This window comes from Pelophylax lessonae, assembly GCF_965119305.1.
Source record: "Pelophylax lessonae genome assembly, chromosome: 5".
Lineage (NCBI taxonomy): Eukaryota > Metazoa > Chordata > Amphibia > Anura > Ranidae > Pelophylax > Pelophylax lessonae.
The window spans coordinates 57,241,535-57,266,574 of record NC_138772.1 but is presented as its reverse complement, the minus strand read 5'-3'; the positions used below and the strand labels follow the sequence as shown (position 1 = coordinate 57,266,574).

At 40.8% G+C, this 25,040-nt stretch overlaps 1 protein-coding gene across 2 annotated transcripts in view; it reads left to right on the top strand.

The window, feature by feature from the left end:
* The window catches only part of CDK14 (cyclin dependent kinase 14), a 786,329-nt gene that overhangs the window by 424,687 nt on the left and 336,602 nt on the right, over positions 1–25,040 (top strand). For both annotated transcript variants that reach the window (XM_082258252.1, XM_082258251.1), the window contains exon 10: positions 23,215–23,308. In XM_082258252.1, coding sequence (XP_082114378.1) covers positions 23,215–23,308 — 94 coding nt within the window. The remainder of the gene's footprint in view (positions 1–23,214; positions 23,309–25,040) is intronic.

Genomic DNA, 25,040 nt, shown 5'->3' with positions numbered 1-25,040 from the left:
CAGGACTACCAGAGATCAAGACACCAGCAGTTATGTACACTTTTGCTGTCCTATAATTTAGACAGCAGTTAGCTCTGGTGAGTGTGCACTTTTTCTCTAAGGTGGAGGACAACGATCACGAGTGATTCAGTATTTTCACCTTTACACTGGGACACTTTAACTATTTTTATATTTATTTAAATCTTTGGACTTTCTCATTATATTTTTCATATTATTGAGCGCTGCAATTGTTTTTATTCATGTTTTTAGGCGTATGTATATTGTGCACTATTTTGCAAGCAGCTTCATATTTACCTTTTTATCTCGTTGAGAGAGCGCAGACATTTGATTTTATACTATTGGGAAGAATAGTACCTCATTGTTGGTGTCAGTAGGAGAAATAGTGTCTGTTGTTGTCAGTGGGAGGAATAGTGCCCATCATTGGAATCGGTTGGGAGGACTAGTGCCCCATCATTGGTGTCAGTGGGGGAAATAGCGACCCATTGTTGTTGTCAGTGGGAGGAATAGTACCCTGGCTGTAGTGTCAAAGAGAGGAATAGTGCCCCATCATTGGTGTCAGTGGGGGAAATAGTGACCCATCATTGGTGTCAGTGGGGGAAAAAACAACCCATTGTTATTGTCAGTGGGAGGAATAGTACACTGGCTGTAGTGTCAACGAGAGGAATAGTGTACCATCATTGGTGTCAGTGGGGGAAATAGTGACCCATCATTGGTGTCAGTGGGGGAAATAGTGCCCCATCATTGGTGTCGGTCGGGGAAATAGTGACCGATCATTGGTGTCAGTGGGGGAAATAGCGACCCATTGTTGTTGTCAGTGGGAGGAATAGTACCCTGGCTGTAGTGTCAATGTGAGGAATAGTGCCCCATCATTGGTGTCAGTGGGGGAATAGTGACCCATCATTGGTGTCAGTGGGGGAATAGTGACCCATCATTGGTGTCAGTGGGGGTAATAGCGACCCATTGTTGTCAGTGGGAGGAATAGTACCCTGGCTGTGGTGTCAATGAAAGAAATGGTGCCCCATCATTGATGTCAGTGGGGATAATAGTGACCCATCATTGGTGTCAGTGGGGGAAATAGTGACCCATCATTGGTGTCAGTGGGGGAAATAGTGACCCATTGTTGGTATCAGTGGGAGGAATAGTACCCTGGCTTTGGTGTCAGCGTGAGGAATAGTGCCTAGTATCAGTGGAAGGAAAAGTGCCCCGAGGGCCAGATAAAGGCAAGCAAAAGATCACATCTGGCCCCCGAGCCGCAGTTTGGTGACTCCTGCTTTAAATAATTGCAACGTTATCATTGAATAAACAAACCCCATCCTGAAAATGCAAAAATTGCTCTGGTCCATAAGGGCTCCAAAGGTACAAGAGCCAAATTGGCTATTAACCTTTGATTACAGAATAGATGGTTTAGCAACAATATTTGTTATTAAGAGGATCTAAATCCTATCATTAACTTTTCATCTAAGCTTCATTACATGTGATACTGTCATTTTTATCTTTTTAAATTTGCAGCTTTCTTTAAGGGAATTCCTTGTAATCCTGCCATGAAGGCACTTCCTGTTATAGGGAGACATTTTGCTCCTGCGTTGAAAAAAAAAAAAAAAAAGATCAAAACCGTATTAAAAAAATTACAGCTGTTTGGTATCAATTGGTAACTAAATGTCTTCCACTTAGTATTCACTTTAAGTATACTTTTCACTTCAGAATCCTTATTTTTTTATTTTTTTTTTTTAACAAAGACAGAACTCGTGTTTTCCATTGTGTAAAGTTGTAGAATTGGCAGACATAACAAAGCTCTCGTGTTTCTCTAAGTATCAGCTAGCGAAGCAGATGAGCAGAGGAAGACTGGCGGGGGTGTAATGAATGGGGTTTAATAAGAGTACTAGTGGCAAAGGAGGAGGAAGCGACGGTAGAATGGAGTGGACCAGCTGCACCCTAATGACAGCACAAATATTGTCTCTGTGGATGGCGCAGGAGGCCGGGGTCATTGCCTCTAAATTGTTTTTACACTTCATTTGCTACCTTCAAGCATTTGTTGGAAAAACGATGATCTTTGTCTAATTTTACATTGTGACTGTTAAATCATAATGCATAGGAGTGAGGGCTTTGTACAGTGTACATAGGCACTGCTTGATTCCACTAAAAATATCTTACTGTATATGTGCAAGACTAACAATAATACCTTTATCATGCACAAACTGTTGGCGCTATATAAATCCTGTATAATAATAATAATAATAATCACGAGAACAACAGAGAAAAATGTGAGCATTGAGCCCCAAACAACCTTCCTACTTTATTTCTCAATTTTTTCTTCCTACTTCAGTTATTATTGTATTTTATCATGCTTCCATCTTTTCTTCCTTTTCCTTTTTTTTTCTATAATTTTTCTTTATCTACATTTTTTTCTTTTTTATCTTAATTTTCCTTATCTGATTTATCCTTCTTTTGTATTCCGTTTTTCTGCTTTCTCATTTGTTTTTCTTACTTTTCCTTTTTTAATTTGTTTCCTTTTCTTTTCCTTTCCCTTTCCCTTTTCCCTCACCCTTTCCCTTACTTTTTCCCTTTTCCTTTTTTATTTTTCTCATATAATAAAATGAGGGCCAGCTGGAGTACCACATCCCAAAATAGTATCACAGCGCCACAAACTAAAAAATAAAAAAATTAAGCAGACTTTACTGGTACCACATGGAGATCATACAATTAAAATACAATACTTTTGATTGATATCAATTTGTAAAATACATTGGACCAAATGGCCCTATATATATATATATATATATATATATATATATATATATATATATATATAAAATATCAATACAAACCTGTATATATTACCCTATGAAATAATATCACAGCAGCACAAGAATAAATAAATAAATGTAATGTGGACTTTACCAGTACCACGTGGAGACCATAATATTAAAATACAATATGTTTTATTGATATCAATATCTAAAATGCATTGGACCAAATGGCCTTATATATATTAGAAAATATTCCTTTTTTCCTTTTTTTTTTTCCTTTTCTTTTCCTTTCCCTTTCCCTTACCTTCACTCTTACTTTTTCCCTTTTCCTTTTTCTTTTTCTCATATAATAAAATGAGGGCCAGCTGGAGTACCACATCCCAAAATAGTATCACAGCGCCACAAACTAAAAAATAAAAAAATTAAGCAGACTTTACTGGTACCACATGGAGATCATACAATTAAAATACAATACTTTTGATTGATATCAATTTGTAAAATACATTGGACCAAATGGCCCTATATATAGAAAATATCAATACAAACCTGTATATATATCCCTATTAAATAATATCACAGCAGCACAAGAATAAATAAATAAATGTAAAGTGGACTTTACCAGTACCATAATATTAATACTGTATTACCAATTTACCAATACCATAATATATATATACACTTACTTTTAAAGTAAGTGGACTTTACCAGAGACCATCATAATAAAATACAATATGTTTTATTGATATCAATATCTAAAATGCAATGGCCTTATATATTAGAAAAAAATATATTGGTGCAACATATCAATACAAAGTGGTATTTATCACCATTCACATGGAAAGTTTAACAGCCTTTACAGGCTAGACATAAAATGGAACTTTCAGCCACAAATACAGTATCAACATATGTATTTCTCCTCAACGTAGTAAGTAATCGGACGACTTTTCATAGTATCCACAGGTTTTTTTATACTTTACTTTTTTAAATTTTTTCTTTTTTTTTCCTTTATTTTTTTTCTATTTTATCATATTTCTCTTTTGTTTTATTTTCATCTCTTTTTAGTGTCTTCTCAGATTTTTCCTCTTGTTCTTTTTTCTCTTCTATTTTTTTCCCAGTTGGCAGAGCTGAAACTAGGGTAACACAGCAGGGACAATTTTCCAGGAACACAGGAGAAAATAGAAGGCATTTAATACAATAAATAATACAAAATAATACTAGAATATTTATTCGAAAAGCCTATATCTTGTCTATATCCTTGGTTAGAAACCAAATTATACTCTGGGGGGGTTGATTTGTTCACTTTGCAAAGATTTCACTTTTCAAGGGATTTTTCACTTAGCTTAGTAAATGTGAGGAAGCTGCGCTGAATTGAATTATTGCAAAATAATACAAAAAACACAAATTCTGATTTTAATAGTCGGAATATGTTTTCATAAATATATAAGGATGGCCTCGTCTTCCACAAATCCTAATTTATCACATATGTTTTACATCTCTAATCTCTCAGGAAACCGGTCACAACCATTAGTAAATGTTACAGTCAGTAAAAACAATATGTCAAAAACAATCAGTCATTTTAGAAATGTAGTGATCTGTGATAGGTCTTTTGTAATTTAAAGTGTAGAATTATAGCTTTAAAAAACCGTGAGTGAAAAAAAAAAACTACACAATTGTTTTAATTTTTTTTTTTTTTTTAATAAATTACTATATTGCCTTGCAACACCCAGTCAGATTCAAACATTCATTCTCTAACTGGTATTTTCCAGTGTATGTTTGAATTTGATTGGTTGCTCTGAAGTATCATAGATCATATTAAAATGCTTAAAAAATATGGTATGTTGTAACTATTGTTAATTTTTTTTTTTATTAAATTGCATTGTCCTGTGGAAAAATACAGCATGTAATTTTTTTCAACAATCGGCAATCAACAGTAAATCTCATCAGCTAAATTATTAATACCTTTATCCAGCATATGCCGGGTGCGTGCATTTTGAAATGTGAGAATGGACATGTCAAATCTTATCTTGTGTTTATGATAATATTGTTAACATTTAGCCTTTCTGAGGGTGAGCTGAAGCACAGTTGGAAAGCTCTTGATTGACGTCGCATCCCGGGAGGATGTATTGCTACACATTTTGTTTTTAAATAAAGCCTCCCTGTGGAATGGAGGTTCTGCGTTTCCATAGCAACAGTGAGATCCTGTAATCCATAGGCAGGGTTGTCGGATATAATTTCAAAAAGTAACCCAACGCTGTCTCAAAATTAGCCGAAACCAGGCTCAAACTAGGCCAAAGATGAAAAAAAATATATTTGAAAAGAACTCAATGGAAACTGAAAAATGTATGTGTGTTGTGTGTGTATGTATTATTACGCTGCTGCTCAAAAGTTTTAGAACACCCTCATTTTTCTATTCCTTTTTTTTTTTTTTTGTACTGAAAAGTTCCCATTTACTTGTTTCATTGTACTCTGAAATTAAAGCATAGAACCGATAAATATTAGAAGAATAAATTAAATAAGTATTTTATTGTTATTTTTTTATTAAAGCATGGAACAATAAGATATTTTGAGATAAAAATAAAATTATAAAATACTTTTGTTTAACAAAATTTAATCTAAATATTTGACTCCTCAAAGTAGCCACCTGTTGCAGATAGACCAACTAAACACACTGATGTTGGCTCTCAGAAAATATCTTTGGACTTTGTTGCAGCTTTGGGCCTGCCATACCTATTTTCTGATTTCCAATTTACAAGTGCCTTCCAATGGGGTAAGAAACTGTCACTTACTGACACCTTGAGGGCAAATTTACTAGCAGCATACAAGTTGTTCTTTTTTGCAAAATAAGTTTCCCTTAGCAAGGTGATTTTCCCTTAGCTTAGTTAGGCTGGATTCCCACTTGTGCGATGCGGGACCCAGCGCAATTCTAGTGCAGGTTCCCGCATCGCATGTCACTCGCAGGCAGTTCACACAGCCCTCTGCAAACCGTTGCGGGTGTCAATGTAAGGTTAATGACACCCCCCACATTGGTTCGCAGTGCGAACTGTAAAATGGTACAGGAATCGGATCGCATTGGTGTGAACACCCATACGATCCGATTCCAATGCAGACCAAAAAAAGGGTCCTGAACATTTTTGGTCTGAATGCTAAGCGAATACAAACATACAAACTGAATTTCACATCGCACAGACATTGTATGTGAGCTGCACAGCAATGCTGTGTGAATCACATGCGATGTCTGTGTTCGCACCAGTGTGAACCCATCCTGAATGTGTGTTGGGACCTGAGTCACCTGCTGGTGGCACTGTGGTTCCCTGGAAGGTTATAGTCCCACTGTCCACCAGCAGGTGTCTCCCAGCAGCCAGCAGATCCCAGTGATTAGTCCCCACCTGGTGCTGGCTGCTAGGAGGGTATTTAGTTCCTTCTGTAATAAGGCCTCTTGCTTCAGTGTTTTTCTTTGCTAGTCAGGAACTGCTTGACATTTAGCCTGCTCCTGATCTTGCTCTTGCCTTACATTCTGCTGCCCTATATCTGATCCTCTTGTTCCTGATCCCAGTCTTGGTTCCTCCTTCCTTGCATCTCCAGTATTACTCGGTTTCCCATTTTTGTACATATTGTGTATAGTTAGTTTGCAAGTTAGGCATTTGAAATGTATGGTTATGGTTCATTTGTATCTTTATGTTTGCTGTATTTTCTGTTTGCTGCTGTTTGGATGGATTTTGGTTTCCCTGTAAATAAATCTTACCTAGAATATATAGTCTGGTCTCCTTTTCCTAAGTGTAGCCTGACAGATCTGGCCATCCTTACTGCTGATTCCTGACAATGTGGTAACAATTCATGTTGCAAAGAATACCCAATTTTGTGCAAGGAATCTTAAAAAAAAAAAAAAGCAGTATTTTTGGTTGAACATTATTGGATGATAAAAGACAGCAGACAATGATTTTGTGTACTAAGCTGGGAGAAAATTCCCTTGCTAAATAAACAGCCTGTATACTAATGCACAGCCCATTTTCTTTTAGTAAATCAACCCCATGGTGTCCCAAATAGTGGCTCACTGAAGCTTGTTAGGGTTAATGTAAAAAATTTTATTAACCTTAAGTAGGTATAAACCCCAGTGCTGGGACAAGGTCATATTTAGTCCAGGGTGAACCTGCCAAACTGCGCCCCTCCAGGTGTATGAGCATTATGTGTCAGCAAAATTACCCCCACAAAAACACTGAGCACTATTCTGTTTCCCCCTTCTCCCAGAACAAGTCTGCCCCCTGCTGAAATCCCTCCTCCTAGCACAAATCTTTTTCCCCCATTCCCCAATCCCCATGGTGTCCCAAATAGTGGCCCACTGAAGCTTATTAGGGTTAAGGTAAAAATTGTTTTACCTGAAGTAGGTATTAACCCCAGTGCTGGGGCAAGGTCATATGGAGCCCAGGGTGAACCTGCCAAACTGCGCCCCCCCCAGGTGTTTGAGCATTATGTGTCAGCAAAATTACCCCCACAAAACCACTGAGCACTATTTTGTTCCCCCTCCTCCCAGAACAAGTCTGCCCCCTGCTGAAATCCACCCTCCTAGCACAAATCTCCCCCCCCCCCCCAAATCTCGCCAGCTCCAATGCCCCCACCCAAAAAAAAAAATCACCCCTTCTAGCACAAATTCTTTGCCCCTAAAATTTTCCCTCCAAGTATACATTTTCTCCCACTCCTAGCGCCCCCCCATATTTCCCCTCCTAGAACAATACTTACCCCCTGACGCCCCCCAAATTCCCCCTTCCAATGCAAATCCCCCCCCCCAATCTCCTTGTGGTGCTCCCCACCTCACATGCTACCACAGTGCCCAGGACAGTCACCCTTTGTCCTGGCCCTGGTAAACCCGATTGATAAGCTTGCCTAAAAGTTTAAATATGTTAATTTAATTTTAAAAGTTGTTTAAATCATTTAAAATGTGAACCTTTCATTAAAATAATCTTGCCATGATGGTCCCTTGTTCATAACTTCCCGTTATGGGGTCTCCAAATTCTGCTCATGCATTGTCACCCTGTCATATGTATGCCTAAAGCTGCCATGTCGGCACACATTGCCCAGGCATGTTGTACCATTTTCACTAGTAGGAAGCTGATAAGCTGGTATGCAGATAATTCTGTGAAAAATACAAATAGTCAGGAAGGCTGGAAGATGCTGGAAGAGATCAGTAGTGTTCAGCTGCCCAAAAAAAAAAAAAAGGTGAAAACCTTTTTTTAATATTAAAAGCGGCAGTTGTTTGTGTTATACAGAGCTTTAGCAAACTTTAAACCTACTTTACATAAAGAAAGTTTTAAAAGAATAAATAATTGTAGCGGCGTTGGAGCGGGGGAACTAACATTTCACAAATTCCTTAGCAGGGGAAATGTTCGGGAATTGGGAGATGTTGAATTTCAGTTTGCTGCCAACAGAAAGATTACAGGATAATAAATGATCAGCAGTCTGTACACATTTGTTGTTCTTCAAGAATATGATATATATAAAAATGTATTTTAGAATTAATTAGGGCGCAGCGTGTTTTTTTTTCCTTTTTTCTTTATTTAAACTGGTAACTTGCAACTGCATTTTGCCTCTTGGGACGGTGAGTCCCTCTACAGCAGCTGCTCCCATTGCATTTGAACGTTGAAGAGATGGCTTTCCATCTGTTGCTGACAGTGTGCTAAGGCCAACAAAAACCTCTCTCTTCTGTGCAATTGGTGACCTAGCGTCATCATAGACCCAGCTGATAATTCTGGTTTTGACTTGAAGGTTCATCATCTTTGTGGCAGGGGTTAGTTTATAATCAAAACCATTTTCCAGCCTACAAAGCTAAATGTGACATGGTTCTGTGGACCGCAGCAATTGAGCTGTAATTAAGTGTAAAAAAAATAAAAAATCTGCATCTCTGTAATATGTGCATATTTTCATATGTTTTGTCCCTTTGAAGTACCTCATAGAAATATATACAGAAAACATGTTGCACTGTTCACAATTAAACCTTAACTCTCAGTATGATCAATAATCAAAAAGACCCAAGTATTTATGCAAAAAAATCCATTGTGATGAAATAAAATCTTGAAATGTTTTCAGCGCATCCAGTGGTCATACAACCAGTGCCGAGACAAGGTCATCCAGTGCCAAGGGCAAAGATGCCAAACTGCGCCCCCCTTCCTCCCCCTGTTTATGTTGTGCCAGCAGTATCTCTCTTGTCAAAATCACTGCCGCTGTCACTACTCTTGTCATTATGTTTTATACATATTGATTAGAGGGTGTGGTCACACTTGAAGTTGCTGCTTCACATATTTCTTTTTCACCTTTAGCGCAGTTATTATTCCTTTTTTCACTACTCTTGTCAGCCTTGTAACAGAAGGAAGGCAACCCCTATCCCTACAGTAAACCTATGGTGCCCAGTGCAATTGCACTTCTTGCCTTCCCCTTCTCCTGCCCTGCATACCACAACCCAACGTGTCTCCTTACCAGAAAATAGCACCTTTTTACAAAGGAGATGCTGTTAAGCCTGTTCTGATTCCAGACAGGATGACTTAGAATGGTAATGGCCACACACAGGGCCATCTTACCCAATGGGCATGCTGGGAAGTTGCCCGGGGGCCCCAGTTGCCCGGGGGGCCCCACCTGCCCAGCGCCCCAGCCAAGCAATAGTCCCGATTCCTGTGTGCATCCCGCCACCAAACTTAGCAGGTGACAAGTGCCTGTTGTCCCTACGCTGCTGTCAGGCCACTTGGGCCGTGGAGGTGGAGCCCACAACTGTAGGAATGCCTGTCAGCCTAAACGGGAACAGGTACACACAGGACAGTTGAGTCCGACTCCCATCCGTGTGTGTGTGTTCACCAGACCCTGCCGCTGAACATGGAAGCTGTCATTAAGCCTTGCAATGCTGTACCAATAAATAAAGCCTTATCGATAATTTGCTTTTTTATTCTCATGGGTGATTGTGTAGGCAGGGCCCCAGTGCACTGCATTGTCCGGGGCCCTTTAATGCTCTTAATATGGCACTGGCCACACACCATCCCAAACCTCTCTATGCTGGTCTTAGGCAGGAAGGATGGCTTTCTCCTTAATATACAGCAATACTCATGACAAGCCACAGTATAAGGTCTTGGATGCAGAGAGGAACAGAGGAAACCACATAGTTTAGTATTTTTATTACTCCAATGTTTATTAACCAGTTGCCTACCTTCGGCGTGTTACACACGTCCACAAGCAAAAAGAAAAATGTAATAGGTATTGCTTCGCGGCAAAAAACGCAGTAAAAAAATTGCGTGACTTTGAGGTCATGGTATAGGCATGGCACAGGTGATGGTATAGGCATGGCACAGGTGATGGTATAGGCATGGCACAGGTGATGGTATAGGCATGGCACAGGTGATGGTATAGGCATGGCACAGGCATGGCACAGGTGATGGTATAGGCATGGCACAGGTGATGGTATAGGCATGGCACAGGTGATGGTACAGGCATGGCATAGGTGATGGTACAGGCATGGCACAGGTGATGGTATAGGCATGGCACAGGTGATGGTATAGGCATGGCACAGGTGAGGTCACAGGTCGGCTTCAATCACTTACCTGTTCTCCTCCTGGGCTTCCTGCAAGACGTCCACGGCGCTGCTCCTCTCCTTGAGTCCTCTTCTTCTGACGGCGGCGGGATTCCGGGAACCGTCCACGGCGCTGCTCGTCTCGTCCTCTTCAGTCTTCTTTGACGGCGGCGGGCTCTCTGGGTTACGATCGGTCTGGGCGGCGGGGAGGAGATTGGGCGGTGACGGTGCGTGACTGACGCACAAACCGGCACTGCCCCCATTGTGACATCAGCGGGGTCAGCAATCGGATGTCCTGGATGATGATTGGTCTAGACTGGAGACTGGACCAATCACAGCCAGGATATCACGAAAGTGGGGGTGTCCTAGCGCTATCACCTGCGCCCAGGTTACGTCCCAGAAGGCAGCCAATCGGCGCCTCTGCTGGGTCGGAAACCCCACCCCCCCATAGCCACCACATAGGCCGGCGAACGCAATTTTTTTTTTAAAACTTTATTTTTCTTTTTGTAATCTTTTTTTTTTTTTCTTTCCTTTTTTTAGGGGGGGGGGCGGCACCCTGGCGCCCCCTATGCACAGGCCGCCACTGCCTGTATCTCCAGGAGAAGTGCCTGCAGTTTCTCCTCTCCCCTAAACCCCCCCATGCACAGCCCCGTGAGACCTGGTGTCTGTAGAAAGATAAGCTCCCAATCCTACAATTGGGAGCCAGTCAGAAGCCTTCCTCATTGACTGAGCACTGTGACAGCCAATCACAGAGATCATTCAGTGTAACATTTGTAAACCATAACGGAAGTAACACACTAGCTGTCCTATTTCTTCAGTTCAATGACAGACCGCAATCTGTGAGTGAGGGAGCTGCAGTTAAAGCCTCATGCATTGCTTTTGTTCAACTCACGTTTTTGTAAGTTTACGTGTTTTTTTCCTGCCCTTGAACTCCCCTCTGTTATTCTATGTGTCCATGCACACATGGATGTTTTTAGCAGTTTAGTAGCAGGGGAGTTTAGAGGATGTTTTCTGAATGCCCCTAAAATCGAGTTCAGGAGAGGGAATTTAGACCACAAAAAAAAACACTTTTGAATGTGCTTAAACTCTAGGCGCGTTTAGCACTTCATCCTTTATTTCAGTGGCCAGAACAAATGTAAAATTCCCAACTCCGAACACTGCCAAACTCTGCTAAACTCACCTAAACTGGTTTCAATTAACGCAGCTTAGGCTGCCCATTAACCGTGCAAATTTCTTGCACGATTACCACATGAAAGTGGAATCAGCAATTGTCTTTTCTGGCAGGGGTGGCTGTCCCTGCCGGTAGAAGACAGTGATTTTTACTAGCAGCTATAGCAGCCAATAGTGGCTTATCGCCAGCAGCAGATTATTGCTAGCAGCTATAGCAGATCGAACACTTTGGTACATTCAGCCTGCCCATTAACGGTTTCTTGCTGAACCGACCAAGATTCAAATTGTCTATGGCCAGCTTTAGGTGAGTTTATAACGCTGATTTTCTCCTGCCAGGATAAATATTGTTTACAAGAAACTAGTGTGCATGAATCCTTACACAGATGAATGTTTGTTGTGTGCACAGGGAATTTGTTAACTCTTAACCAGGACGTACCCTTGTTTAACCTTTTTTGTACTACTTATAGTGGATGTAAACCCCATTCATGAAATCTGACCTATGCACATCTGTAGTGTTTACTTATCTCTCTCCAAAGCTCCGAGTCCCGTGTCTTTCTGCTGCTCTGTTTTGATGAACTGTTAAAAAAAATGTGGTTTTGGTTATATTTTTTTTTATTTTATATCAGTAAGAACTTTTAATTACAGATGCATAATGAAAAAAATAATATTAATGCAAAATGGAAAAAAAATGGCCACACACAGGGCCATCTTACCCAATGGGCATGCTGGGAAGTTGCCCGGGGGCCCCCTTGCCCGGGGAAATGAAACAAAAAAACCAAAACTATTTATTTAACATGCTTTGTACCAAAAATGTAATTTTAATGTTGCAGTAAATAGAGCTAGCAGCAGAATAAAATATATTGCTTTTCCCCACAGTAATGGTACTTCTGTTCAAAATATTACTGATCAAATAAAAAAAAAATGTAAAAAATTTAATTTTACAAAAAATATTTCTCTTTTTCCCCTTACATTGCAAATAAATATAAAAAAATTCTCAGAGGACCTTAGGATCACAAGAAAGCCTCGTTTGTCCCCAAAGAAACAATATATGTAACAATTCTGTATCATAACTAATTACAAATTTATAGACTTGGGAATAGACGTAGCAGAAATGTGAAAATTTGGTCTGGTCCATAGGGGGTAAACAGGTGTGAAGTGGTTAAAAGCACAGATATACTCACAATGTAGAAAAGTAATGGACAGCTATGACCAATGCTGCCACTCGTCTGAGCTAGTGTGATGATGTCACTGATTGGCTTCTTTCTAACACATTTCCTTTCACAAGACATTTTCAGAGAGAAAATAACCCTGTTGCTCCTCCTGACAGAAATCCTTACTTCCTGTTTGATGACAACGCTGCCTCTGCTGCACTGGAAATCCAATCAGTGTTGTCAGCCCTGTCTGAGATTTTCCCGGCTGAGCTACAAAGCAACCACCCCTCCCTCATCTCCATAACGTAAAGGGGGGGGTTTGAGTAAGCGCTGACTTTAGCGTGAAACACATTACCTTTTTATGTTACTGTCATACCTGTGATGTGATATTAATACGTCAATAAAGTTACCAAGGAGTGCAACAATATTCCGGATTTTTGCATGTCTCGGGAGGTGTTCTGTAAATTAGCTATTTGCTTAGATTTCACTTTTGGAGCCGTAATCAGTACCAAACCAATTTTTTGTTATTACAAGAGCCATGTGTATTCTTACTTTAATCTTGGTGTCCTTAGTGTATTTATTACAGATCTGTGCAGTAATTTAGTACAAAGCAACTTCTGCTGCTTACCTCTGTGCAGGATCTTCCTGTAATAAAGACCGGTCACTGCTACACTCTCACCTTGTGAAGGGTGACTAGTCTTGTCTCCGCCCCCTCCTGTAGTTTTCTTCAGGCAGCCTGTAGTGGGTGTGGCCTGCTGGGTCCCTTCCATAGCTCTACACTCTGCACAGGCTATGTACAGCACAGTAATGATGTCACCACTACTTTTACAAGGTAAGGTTTGGGTTTGCAAAGGCATTTGGTGCTTACAAAGTGACACTTTTTTTTGACAGTTAAAAAAGCAATCCTGTTACTACTATAAAGAAAATGGAACCACAAACACCTTTAAAAACTTCCAGACCACCTGCCCTGTATTTACGTCGCTACTTTGACGTTAAATACCAAGGTTATGGCAGCAGATAGTATTTTTTCACACGCTGGGCGGTCCACTTTAGCATAAAAGTGGTACCAGCGGTGGATACGCAAAGGGATCGCTTTTTTGGGATGGCAGGAGAGGTGCCCATGCCCCTCCTGCCGCTTCCCGGGCTTTTTCCTCGCTTACCGGAGCCGTCAGTAGCAGGGGAAATGATCCAATCCCCTGTGCTGATTGGCAGGAAGTCAAGTGAGGGCAAGATGACCCCCAGTTAACTCTATGCCCTTGGATGACCGGAGCAACGTCAAACGTGATTTCTGCCCAACGACTTTAAAGGGACAATTTTTTTATTTTATTTTTTTATTTTATTGCTTTTAAGTGTAAATTTGAGATCTGAGGTCTTTATCACATCTCACTTTAAAGCAGAGTTGCACTCATTTTGCACTCACAAAAAGTGTAGCTGCTGACTTTCAATAAACACACACTCACCTGTCCTAGGATCCAGCGATGCGGCCGCTCGAAGCCTCGATCCTCCTTCTCCTCTCGGCTGCATCTCTAGTATGGGCACTCAGCTGTGACAGCTTGCGGCTTCACAGCCGGATGCGCACTGTGCATGTGCGAGTCATGCTGCATGTCGTGAATATCCGGGCAATCTTCTGGGACCTCTGACATGTCCCAGAAGATTGAAACGCGCTCACACTCCAAACATGGATGTGAGCTCAACCCCTATCCACATACTTCAAAATATCCTTTGAACCATTTACTCTATAAATGCCCCTTTGAGGGTGTTAAATGTGGCTACTATCATCTGCATATAAAAATCACTTTTATTGTAGATAAATATATAAAATTCACATATACATTATATATCACATATTTCCCTTGTCAGCTTTATGGAGATGCTGATTTCATTTTCCAGCAGGACTTGGCACCTGCCCACACTGCACAAAGTACCAATACCTGGTTTAATGATCATGGTATCACTGTGCTTGATTGGCCAGCAAGCTCGTCTGACCTAAACCCCATAGAGAATATGTGTGGTATTGTCAAGAGGAAGATGAGAGACACCAGACCCAACAATGCAGATGAGCTGAAAGCCATTATCAAAGCAACCTGGGCTTCCATACCACCTCAGCAGTGTCACAAGCTGATCGCTCCCATGCCACGTCGCATTTATGCAGTAATTCATACAAAAGGAGCCCTGATCAAGTATTGAGAGCATTCTATACTGTACATGGACATACTTTTTAGTAAGCCAATATTTCTGTATAAAAAATTCTGTGTGCAACACATCTATGTAAAATGAGTTTCACTTTTTGAAATGAATTACTGAAATAACTTTTTGATATATTATATTTTTATGAGATGCTTCTGTATATGTACAGTATATATCATGTCTCACTGTGTACAGTTTTCCTAAACAAATAATTTTTTGTGAATTTGTTACAAAAGATTCTTGCCTGAAGATCCTGCCAGTAGCAGCAACACCTGTTGTTGATAGAGTTGGACCGAACACCCCCTTGTTTGGTTCGCACCAGAACTCGCGAAACATGAAAAAAGTTCGGACCCGAGCTGCAAACTCTATGGGACCGAACTTGCCTTTGTGAAAGTTATTGGCCATAAAAAGGGTATGAGGGCCCGTGTACTGCCCTGGGGGACATGTATCAATGAAAATTTTTTTTTCTAAAAGATGTTTTTAGTGGTTTTAATGATGCTTAAAGTGAAACAATAAAAATGAAAAACTCCTTTATATATAGTGCCTGGGGGTCCCTGTAGTCTGCCTGTAAAGTGGCGCATCTGTATCATGTATAGAACCTGCTGCAGCAAAACTAACATTTATAAAGACAATAATGTTTAAAAAATGGCGTGGGGTCCCCCCCCCCATCCATACTGGCCCTTTGGGTCTGGTATGTAATTTAGGGGAACAACACTCCAGAATTTAAAAAAAAACAGCGTGATGTTCCCCCCAAAACCCATACCAGACCCTTATCCAAGCAAGCAGCCTGGCAAGTCAGGAAAGGGGGGACGAGTGATTACCCCCCTCCTGAACTATACAAGCCACATGCCCTCAACATAGGGGAGATTCTTTGGGGCTGGGGAGGCTCTGCCCCCCACACCCTAAAGCATCTTGTCCTCATACTGATGGGGACAAGGGCCTCTTCCTGACAACCCTGGACTTTGGTTGTGAGAGTCTGTGGGCAGGGGGCTTAATGGAATCTGGAAGTCCCCTTTAAAAGGGGGCCCCAGATCCCACCCCCCCTCCTCCCTATGTAAATGAGTACGGGGTACGGAGCACCCTTACCCAGTCACTAAAAAAGTGTCAGAAAGAAATAAAAACACACATACAGTTTTTGACGACTAAAAAGAATTGATCCATTGTCAATCACGATGCCCACCTCCACTGCCTTGCAGTAAGCAACAGTGTTAGCAACCTGCCATGTGCTCCTCTTTAGTTAGCAACCAACGGATGACTGAAGGGGCTTGAACACCAGACTGACAATGCTGCCGCCAATTAAGAGGTTGTAGCTTAGTTTTGTCAACCTACAACAGGAAGTGCTACTACTGGCAGGAACTCCAGGTAAACAACGTTGGAACAGATTGCAACAATTGCTTAAGAAAACTGTATACAGTGAATTATAATGTCAAACACTCTGAAAAATAGATTTAGGCTTACTTTAGATCCCTTTTCAGGGGCATTTATCAGGCAGTGAGGAAGCGATATGTCACCTCCTCCAATCCTGTTTTGACCCTGTAAATGCTGAACCACCATGCCGCAACCGCCTTTGCATTTGGGGTCAGTAATGCCCACCCAACATGATGGGGGGGGGGGGTGGGGATTATCATATTTGCTTTGCACCTGTGCATGTGTGTAAATTGACCCTTCTGTATCCAACACCTCGGTTTCCATTGGTAGGCTAAATATTACTACATCCTACAAAATGCCTCTCGATCCGGTGTCATTGACTGGCGCTACAGGCTGACATGTTCTCCTCGGTTTAGTCCACTGTATTTCCCTCATTGCAAATTAGGTTTTTAGCCGACAGATGTTCTTCGTATCTCCTTTGTAAATCTTTCCAGTTAAACGCAATCCTTTCTGGTAATGAAAGTTCTAGAACTTCATTTTTTTCCCCCCCTAACTTGACTCGTTTTCATTCCTGACTCTGCTAGCACTTGACGAAGATTTATTGTGGCTGTGGCTCAGTAATGGACCTCTGAGGAAGGCAAATGATGACTGGCAGTTTAATCAATTCCCCTTCTCCAGTAACCAGGCAGGACAGATGGAACATTATATGTAATCACCTACTTTTCCAATTTACTTTAGTCATAGCCATTGATTAGAGAAACATTTTTTTATGTCTTGTATCAAAATATTTAAGAAAAAAACTTATTTTTTTTTCTTATAAATATACAAACGAAGAAAATTGCCTTGGTTTTTTTTTTTTGGGTCGCATTAAGTTTCCTGATTGTTCTGTGGAATTAGCTATCAAGAGATCAGACAGCTCGGGGAAAATGTTATTATAGTAAGTTCGTTTGTGTTGGAGCAGTAGCCATGGCAATGAACATTTGAGCTATTTAAAGCCCAATTTCAGGATTTTCGACCTGTTGACACCACTCTCCTGATTTCTTTTTTTTATTTTAGTTAAATTGCAGCACGCAAACCTTAAATCCAGATTTCCACTAGTCAGTTACTTGATGTTATGGGTCCTTTCTCCTGCACAGAAAGTGGTCCCATGATGACATGTCATAAGCCCAACCAAAGCAAATTTCCTCCATTATGTAATTATATGTACAAACAATTTGTGAGCAATTAAACCGCACACTGTTGTCCTGCAGTAACGCGTGCTATCCTGGAAGGATGGGTGATCTTGAGGCAGCCGGACGGCTTTATTTTTGTGTTCCAGCAATTGATGTTTGTAAGTGCAATTCTTAATTTTTAAATAAAGTAAGTTACGATTTTACACTATGGAGGATTGTTGTCTCTTTCATGGCGAGCAACATCAACTGTAGCTAGTGGAGTTGGACGTGGGGTTTGGATACCGTTTGGAACCATACAGTTTACTTACCAATCCAGAGGCCCTGGTCGGGTTATACCATAAGTGCTGATTACCAGGGGCAGACTGGCAATGTTTGGCCCAGGGGGCAAGTACAAACCAGAAGCCCATGGTGCAGCGACTTGGCCCCCGTCCAACTTTCCCTCACCCACCCCCCCCCCCCCCACTCCCCCAATCCTCCTCCTGACCTCCATTCTAAGCTGAAGCCCTGCTCCAGCTACTCTCTACTTACTGGCTGAATTAGGGTTCCTGACCTGGCCATCAGGGGGTGGTTGGGGGGAGCTGGGACAGCTCGGTTGGGGCTGGCTGGGGTAGAAGAGTCTCCAGTGGGGCATGGAGTGACCTCTGCTCAGACACAGTTTACACAATCCATTCTGGGGGGGAGGCCTGCGCTTTGTCCTTGCCTTCATCCCGCAATCAGTAGGTCAGTGGCGGGGACTTTTACTTCTCTTCACCAGGAATACTTTAAACGTGTCTGTGGCAGAAGTGGTGCAGCCTTTTTACGGGGCATCAGAGTGGCCCAGGGGGCAATTGCCCCCCTGCCCCCTGGCCCAGTCCTCCCCTGCTGATTACCTTTATGGTCACGTCTTTTTGGTAAGGAGCCATCCGTTTTTTTGGTGAAGGATTCTTGTTTGGTGGTGTTGGCCCTCTTTTTACTGAAGAATCGCATGATTGCTTAGCGGCATATTCACAATTGAACATGGTCACTACCACAATATTATGGACTTTCCTTCTTAGGATTATCACATTATAGATGTCCATTCACTAATGATGATTCACTTTATCAATTTTTGGCACGTTATTTAGTGCAACTTTTTTGTTTTTTTATCTGTATTGTCTTTGTCTTACAGTTTTAGTTACAGCTTTTATTTTTCACATGTATTTTACTTTTCAAGTTTTTGATGTAAGCACAAAATCCTCCTTTTTTTCTTTTTGGTTTTGGTTTTTGTGCGGCTGTAGTGATATTCATTCTTAAAACTAAATTGCCGGAATTACACAAAAACTACCCTTGCAATGGAGGTCCTCCCACAGTGTAAAGGTTAAATCCCATATGTCTAGAGGTACATGAATAAGTTGTAATACTTTCCTTTTTCCTCACTGCCGCATACTCTCTCCATCTGTGCAACTGGTCCCGTAAAGTCTCTTCTCCAGCCTTACAATGTTCCAGCATTACAGCAGCCCTGCATTGTTTGTAAGGACAGCAAGGGATTGTCAACAACCTGGAGCATCAGAGAGAAGAGGTAAGCGCCCCGAAGCCTGGCAGAGAGAGGAATAACAAAGTATTACACCTGATTGCTCTACCCCTAGGCTTAACAAGCATTTAACCATTGACATGTAGGTTGGCCCCAATGCAGGAGTTGTTTGTGTGTAATTGCCACAGTTTAGCTTTAATGGCACCCTAACACACCTTGCCAATGGATTTGTATTGAAGAGCACCACAAAGCATAGGAGCACCATTGTATTCCGTCCATTGTAGTGTGTTGTGTTACAAAAAATAGTGCATGCATCATTTTTTTGCATTTTGATGCATTAGATAGCCCATTCAAATAAGTGAGATGCCTTATTGCAATTTAAATGCACCTGTCATTGAATTCCAAATGACCTCAGAAGTGTCTCCACACTACTGTGATGTCAAACTGATGGCGTACAACACAAACCCGAAGCCCATCAACATAGGCCCTAATGTTGATATTAGACGTGCAGAACGTAAAAATGTGTTTAGTTTCAGATTGATTTGTTATGTTATTTACTTCATTTAGTTGATTCATTTTGGAATTCAAGTTAATTTCAATTAGTTTATTAATTTTCTAATAAATTCCGCATTTTCCAGATTGATTCAGATCGGTCGAAAAAAAATGATCGACCTATTTGAATTCTTTGTGAAGAATCATGGAAGCCGGCCGTCGCATCCTTAAGGGGTAGTATAGCCAAAGCTTGTTTGGCTGCACTTCTCCTATGGAACACAGGAGTGCAATTTGTTTAGCACTCCTGTGACCCGTTTTCATCAGAGAGTGAGATTGTTTCCTAATCTTGTCCCCACAGAGCTACTTCTTCCCTGCCAGCTGGCTGCCTGTCCACATTTGTGACATTTCAAGTATTATATGGACATTTTTAAACCTGGATTTCCCTTTTCTCTCCCCTTATCCTCCTTTATAACTGCTGATGCTGTGTATGTACCACTCCTCCTGTACCCATACCCCTGCTCGTCATCCACCTGCGCTGTTCTTACCGAGCACTCACCCAATCCCTATTTACCTTGTGTAAGTGAACAAGGCCATAATGGCTGAAACGCGGTAACATCTGCTGTACCTACCTGTTTTATGGAGTAGCCATAAATTTGAAAAGATTGAAGAGCATGTATGGAGTTGCGGATAATCTTTATTGATTATCATGCTGACAGCTGAGTGACTGCTTTTCCTGCACCCGACAGCTCAGGTGGTTGTTAGGATGATTTGGGGTAGTAGCACCTTTTCCTCTCTCTCTGATGGGTGAGTGGTTTGATGCATGTTGTGGCCACTTCCTCAGGAGGACCGTTCCATGTAGCAGCTAAGCTGAAGAATGGCCTTTCTGTGGAGGACTCTGGCAGATTAAAGGAAAGTAATAAACTGAAAGCTGCCTTGTTTATTTTTACCAACTTGGTTTATATATAAAAATGTATAACATTTATTTTTAACATTACTTTTTTCTAAATATGTGCTTTAAATAAAACTTGTTCTGATAGGATGTTAAGGTGCTGCTACTAAACACGCTTTCTAAAACGTAGCTTCCGTGCTAATGCTATGGCTTCAGTATTTTTTCCATCACAAGTGTGCAAGTCTGGAGTTCCTTGGTCAGACTTCTTTGGCTGCATGCTTGTTTTATGTTGATACCAGAGACACTGTCAGATGGCTGTGCCAAGAGCAGTGATAAATGCATTGTTTGCTACAGGTGACTGCACTTGTCAATTTGTGCTTTACTTCATCCAGTTTAAGTGTATGTAAGGCCAAAACTTTTTTAGTATAGTTAGGATAGAGGAAGTAAGGATTAGAACCTCTCACATGTAGTCACCCTTTGTATATATCCAAGTACCCAATGTCAATGAGACAGTAAGCAATGAGAAATGCAGAAGAAAAAGGTGAAGATAAATCCTCAACTGCTGTGTCCATTGACACAGACAGCGGGACTCCCACACGGACAGGGGAAGAATATAGTTAAGATTGGGGGGGGGGGGGGATGGACAGTATGGATTGGGAAAATGGGCACCTCTGTTTAAAGTGGGAGTAAACTCCCATGCAGGAATTTTACCTTTAGGTAAGCCTATAGCTACTCCCTCTATAGGGACACAGATAACAAGCTGACAGGGGCTTTAAAGGGGAACTAAACTCTCTCAATCAGCATTAAAGACTTTTAATCCTCATGCTGCTTAAAAAGGATATCCACTCTCCCCCTCACTCCTGAAACTCCTCACCTGCATCCCAGTAAGGAAAATGACATGCTACAAGGGTCCCAGGTCAATGGCACCATATGGCAGTTAGAATACTATCTTGACAATCAAAAGCAAAAATTAAGGGTTTGTATTTGGACAAGCATTTGAATTTCTCCCAATAGAACCATGTTTGAATTTGATCAGAGCCCCTGTCCTCAAGGGCAGCAGTAAAGCCTTCCATTTTTTGGATGTCGTTCACCCTGGCAAACCAGTGTTTTAAAAGGAGTGGGCTAGTGTGTTTTCAGAAAGGTTTGTAAACCAGGCAATCCCAAATAAAAAGTTAGAGAGGGCCTGGTTGAGTGCCGCAACTCCAACATAATTTACTATGTGGACAAAGTTTTGCAAGGACTACGTGTGTCTTATATCATCTGGTCACCAACTTGTAGGACATTTCTTGGTATTTGTTGCAGATAGAGGCTTTGTGAGCAAAAAACAGAACCCTGTTTCTCTGACAAAGTGATTTTCAGGTCTCTTTCTCACTTATCGAGAAACATAGGGTCTTAGGAAGAATGCATGTTTGCTAAGAGTTGGTCGGAAAAAGATAAAAAGCGTTGGATCATTTTTTTTTTATTTTTTTTTTTTTTTTACAAATTCTTTATTAAAGTATCCAGATTTCTCAGAGCAGTAAAACACATTAGAAGGATACATACATGAAGTGGCCCCAGAAAAGGCCCTTAACCATCAAGAAACACAGCATCAATAATGGATAACATAAAGTGCAAGGGCGACCTGTTTGGATCACCCAACAATAACAGACTCAGCATAAGTTAAATGTGATATGGGGGATCGCCTCTTCTGAATCAAGCTGCCTCCATGAGTTCAAAGGATACTGCAGTTTTTAACAGTGAATCGGGAAGGAGGAAAGGAAAAGCTAAGGACTGGGTTGAAGGAGACACATGGACAGGGGAAGAATAAAGTTAGGATAGGGGGGACAGTATTGGCCGGGAGGAAATAAAAAGGGTAAATGGGGGGAGTCGCTGGTGAAAGAGTGAATGACCCCGGAGAAGGGAAATTAGTATACAGTGTATTAGTACACACAGGATGCAAAGAGGGCCTTCCCCCTTTTCCGAAAATGTGAACTTCTTCCAATGGACCCAGGTTTTTGAGTAAGTTTTATGTCTGTTTTGAGCAGAAAGTAGCAAGTTTTCCATTTTGTTCACCTCCTCAGCCTTCGAAAGCCAGTGCAACATAGAGGGAGGCCGTGAGTCTCTCCACCGCAGTGCAGTGCAGTGCAGTGCACGATTTGGCAGCATTAAAGAGGTGGCGCAAAATTGATTTGTTGTACTTTTAGCTCGGGAATATCCGAGGCATGTAAGAGAAAAACAGCAGGATCATCTAGGATGCTGTAATCTGTGAATTTTTGAGAGATGTGGTATACTTCCTTCCAGAAGTGCTCCAATATTGGGCAGGACCAAAAATGTGCAGCAAAGTCCCCTTTTCTGCCTGAAAGAATTTATGGAGTACTAATGGCGTGCACTACCATCCAGTAAGGATTTTAAAATTGGTTTCTTGAGTACATGTACAGATGGATGATTTTAAAGCAAAACAAAAAAACCTGCCTATCTATATGGATCATGGTTTTATATTTTTGTATGCTTGATCAGAATATCAAAACAATATTCGTATCAGATTTTTTTGTTTGTTCTTTTTTTTTCCTCTGATGATCATTTTGTTGATTAAAAAAAAAAATCTTTTTCTAAAAAAAAAAAAAAAAAGTGTAAGGATTAAAAAAGAAAATGTTCTTACTAAGCGATTGTCTATTATGCATATTATTTGCCTTTCAGCTTCATAAACTAGGTCTAAGTCTGTTAATAATACTAAGATATTCATAGAGATCTAAACAACTCTGTTTATAGAACAGTTTTTGTTTTTTTATTTATTAAATTTAGTATTAGTGTTATGGAGCTTTCATTTCTCTGCAGGTTTACAGGCATAAAATAATAGTCTGCTTATGTGTGCGCTTATATTTCCATTTTAAGTTGACTGGCTGATTGATTGACACTTGGTTTGTGTATGTTGGAATTGCAGAGTAGTTTTATATCAATGGCACATGACATGTATAATTTACTATGATCCATGCATTTATTGCATCTCTTCTCTTCTCTCATTGGCAGGGGTGTGGGCTGCATATTTGTAGAAATGATCCAGGGTGTAGCTGCTTTTCCAGGAATGAAAGACATACAGGACCAACTGGAACGAATATTTTTGGTAAGTTGATTTATTTCCTTATCATATGTTTGCTTTAGTTACTATTCATGAGATTCGGGACTGACAATCTCATCAAATGTATGCTGAAACATACAGTACATGTATGTCTTTTTCATGAGTTTTCAGTTTAATTGGTGTGATGATGTCCTTGTTGCTCGTATAAAAGCAATGTGAAATACATAATGCATTCCCCAGTTACAAACTAGCTTATTCTTTCACATTTGGGAAGAATATTTTTGTGTAAGTGTATATATCCTACCAGTCCAAAAATTAGAGTAGAGATAGAACACCTGTCAATTTTTATTGCTGTCTGCGCCCCCATTTAGGAGAGTCAACCTCTCTAATTGTGCTGTTTACAACTCAAAGTTAGAAATGCAGGGTTTTTTCATTCATGCAATGTCTAGTACAGTCTCCAGACTTAAATTCCATCAAGCTGCTTTGGAATGCTTTTGGAATAATCTGTATAAAAGTGTGTGCATATAGTGTATATTTACAGTATATATTGTATTTACTGGTTCTGCTAGTCTTCTAACATAGACCTGAGAAATCCTTGACTGCCAACGCAGGCCATGTAACAGGTAAGCAATGCAGCCTGGTCCAGGATCTAGCCCAGTTTGTGATTGGGCAACAAAAAAACCTCTTTGAGGAGCTCATCCCGGTACTCTCCTCTTGTAATCATGTTCAATGTATTGTACGAACAGCGCAGTTTGCAAAAACACAGATCTGGTACTCAGTGGCATACCAACGGGGGGTGCGGGGGGCGGCCCGCCCCGGGTGCCACTTACTGGGTATTGTTCGATTTTACTGAGATTTCTAAATTTAAGAGTTGAACAATACATGGTATACAAAAATAAAAACAAGTGCACAGGGGTACCTTATCTGCAAAGTTAAGGCTGCAGTAGCACTATAACATGACAGAGTATACAGGTCACAGCACAAGCACTTAGTAAGACTAAAGTAGTGTGGTGTTTATCAGGCAATCATATAGGGATAGGATTGTGAGAGAAGAACACAAAGAAAATTTAGTAGAGAGGTATAGACAGTAGAAGAAAAGAGAAGGGTAACTCCATGAAGTAAGAGAAATATGAGGACGAATAAGGGTTGGAGGGCAGGAAGGGGGAGCAAGGAGTAAACCAAATATCAGCCCACAAGAAATTGTTAGGGTCCATGTCTTATAATTTAGGGTGAGAAGGTCAATGGTGAGCCAAGATGTCCTAATTCTCTTGATCTTGTCATGAGAGTCCGTTAGAGTACTAAAGAGTTGCTCATTGACCAGGAACCCCTGCTCAAACTCCTGTTATGGTACTGTGTTCAATAAGGAACTTTGGTGCCAAAAAAAGAATAGTGCTGGTTGGCTATCGGGCAGTTGATTCCTAGATGACTAGCACAATTCGCTTATATTCATAAACCAGCGGGGAGCCCCCTGAGCTATAGTGGCAACACATTTAGGCATGATCTTCGTTTTTTGTTCAATACACAACACTAAAAAAAGGAAATAAAACCCTTGCATTTTCACCTTGTTCTAGATTTATATTTCGCTATTTTAGCTATATTTCTACGTGACTTCTGGCTGAGGGTTTGTTTGTTTATGACACCTTCGTGCTGAAATGATTTATTTTCTGCTGATACTCATAACGCTTCTCATCCTTCAATTTGTGTGCTTCCTGACCTCTGAGAATTAGGTTGTGTTGGCTCTTTACGTCTCACGCACCATTTACTCTGCAACAACAGC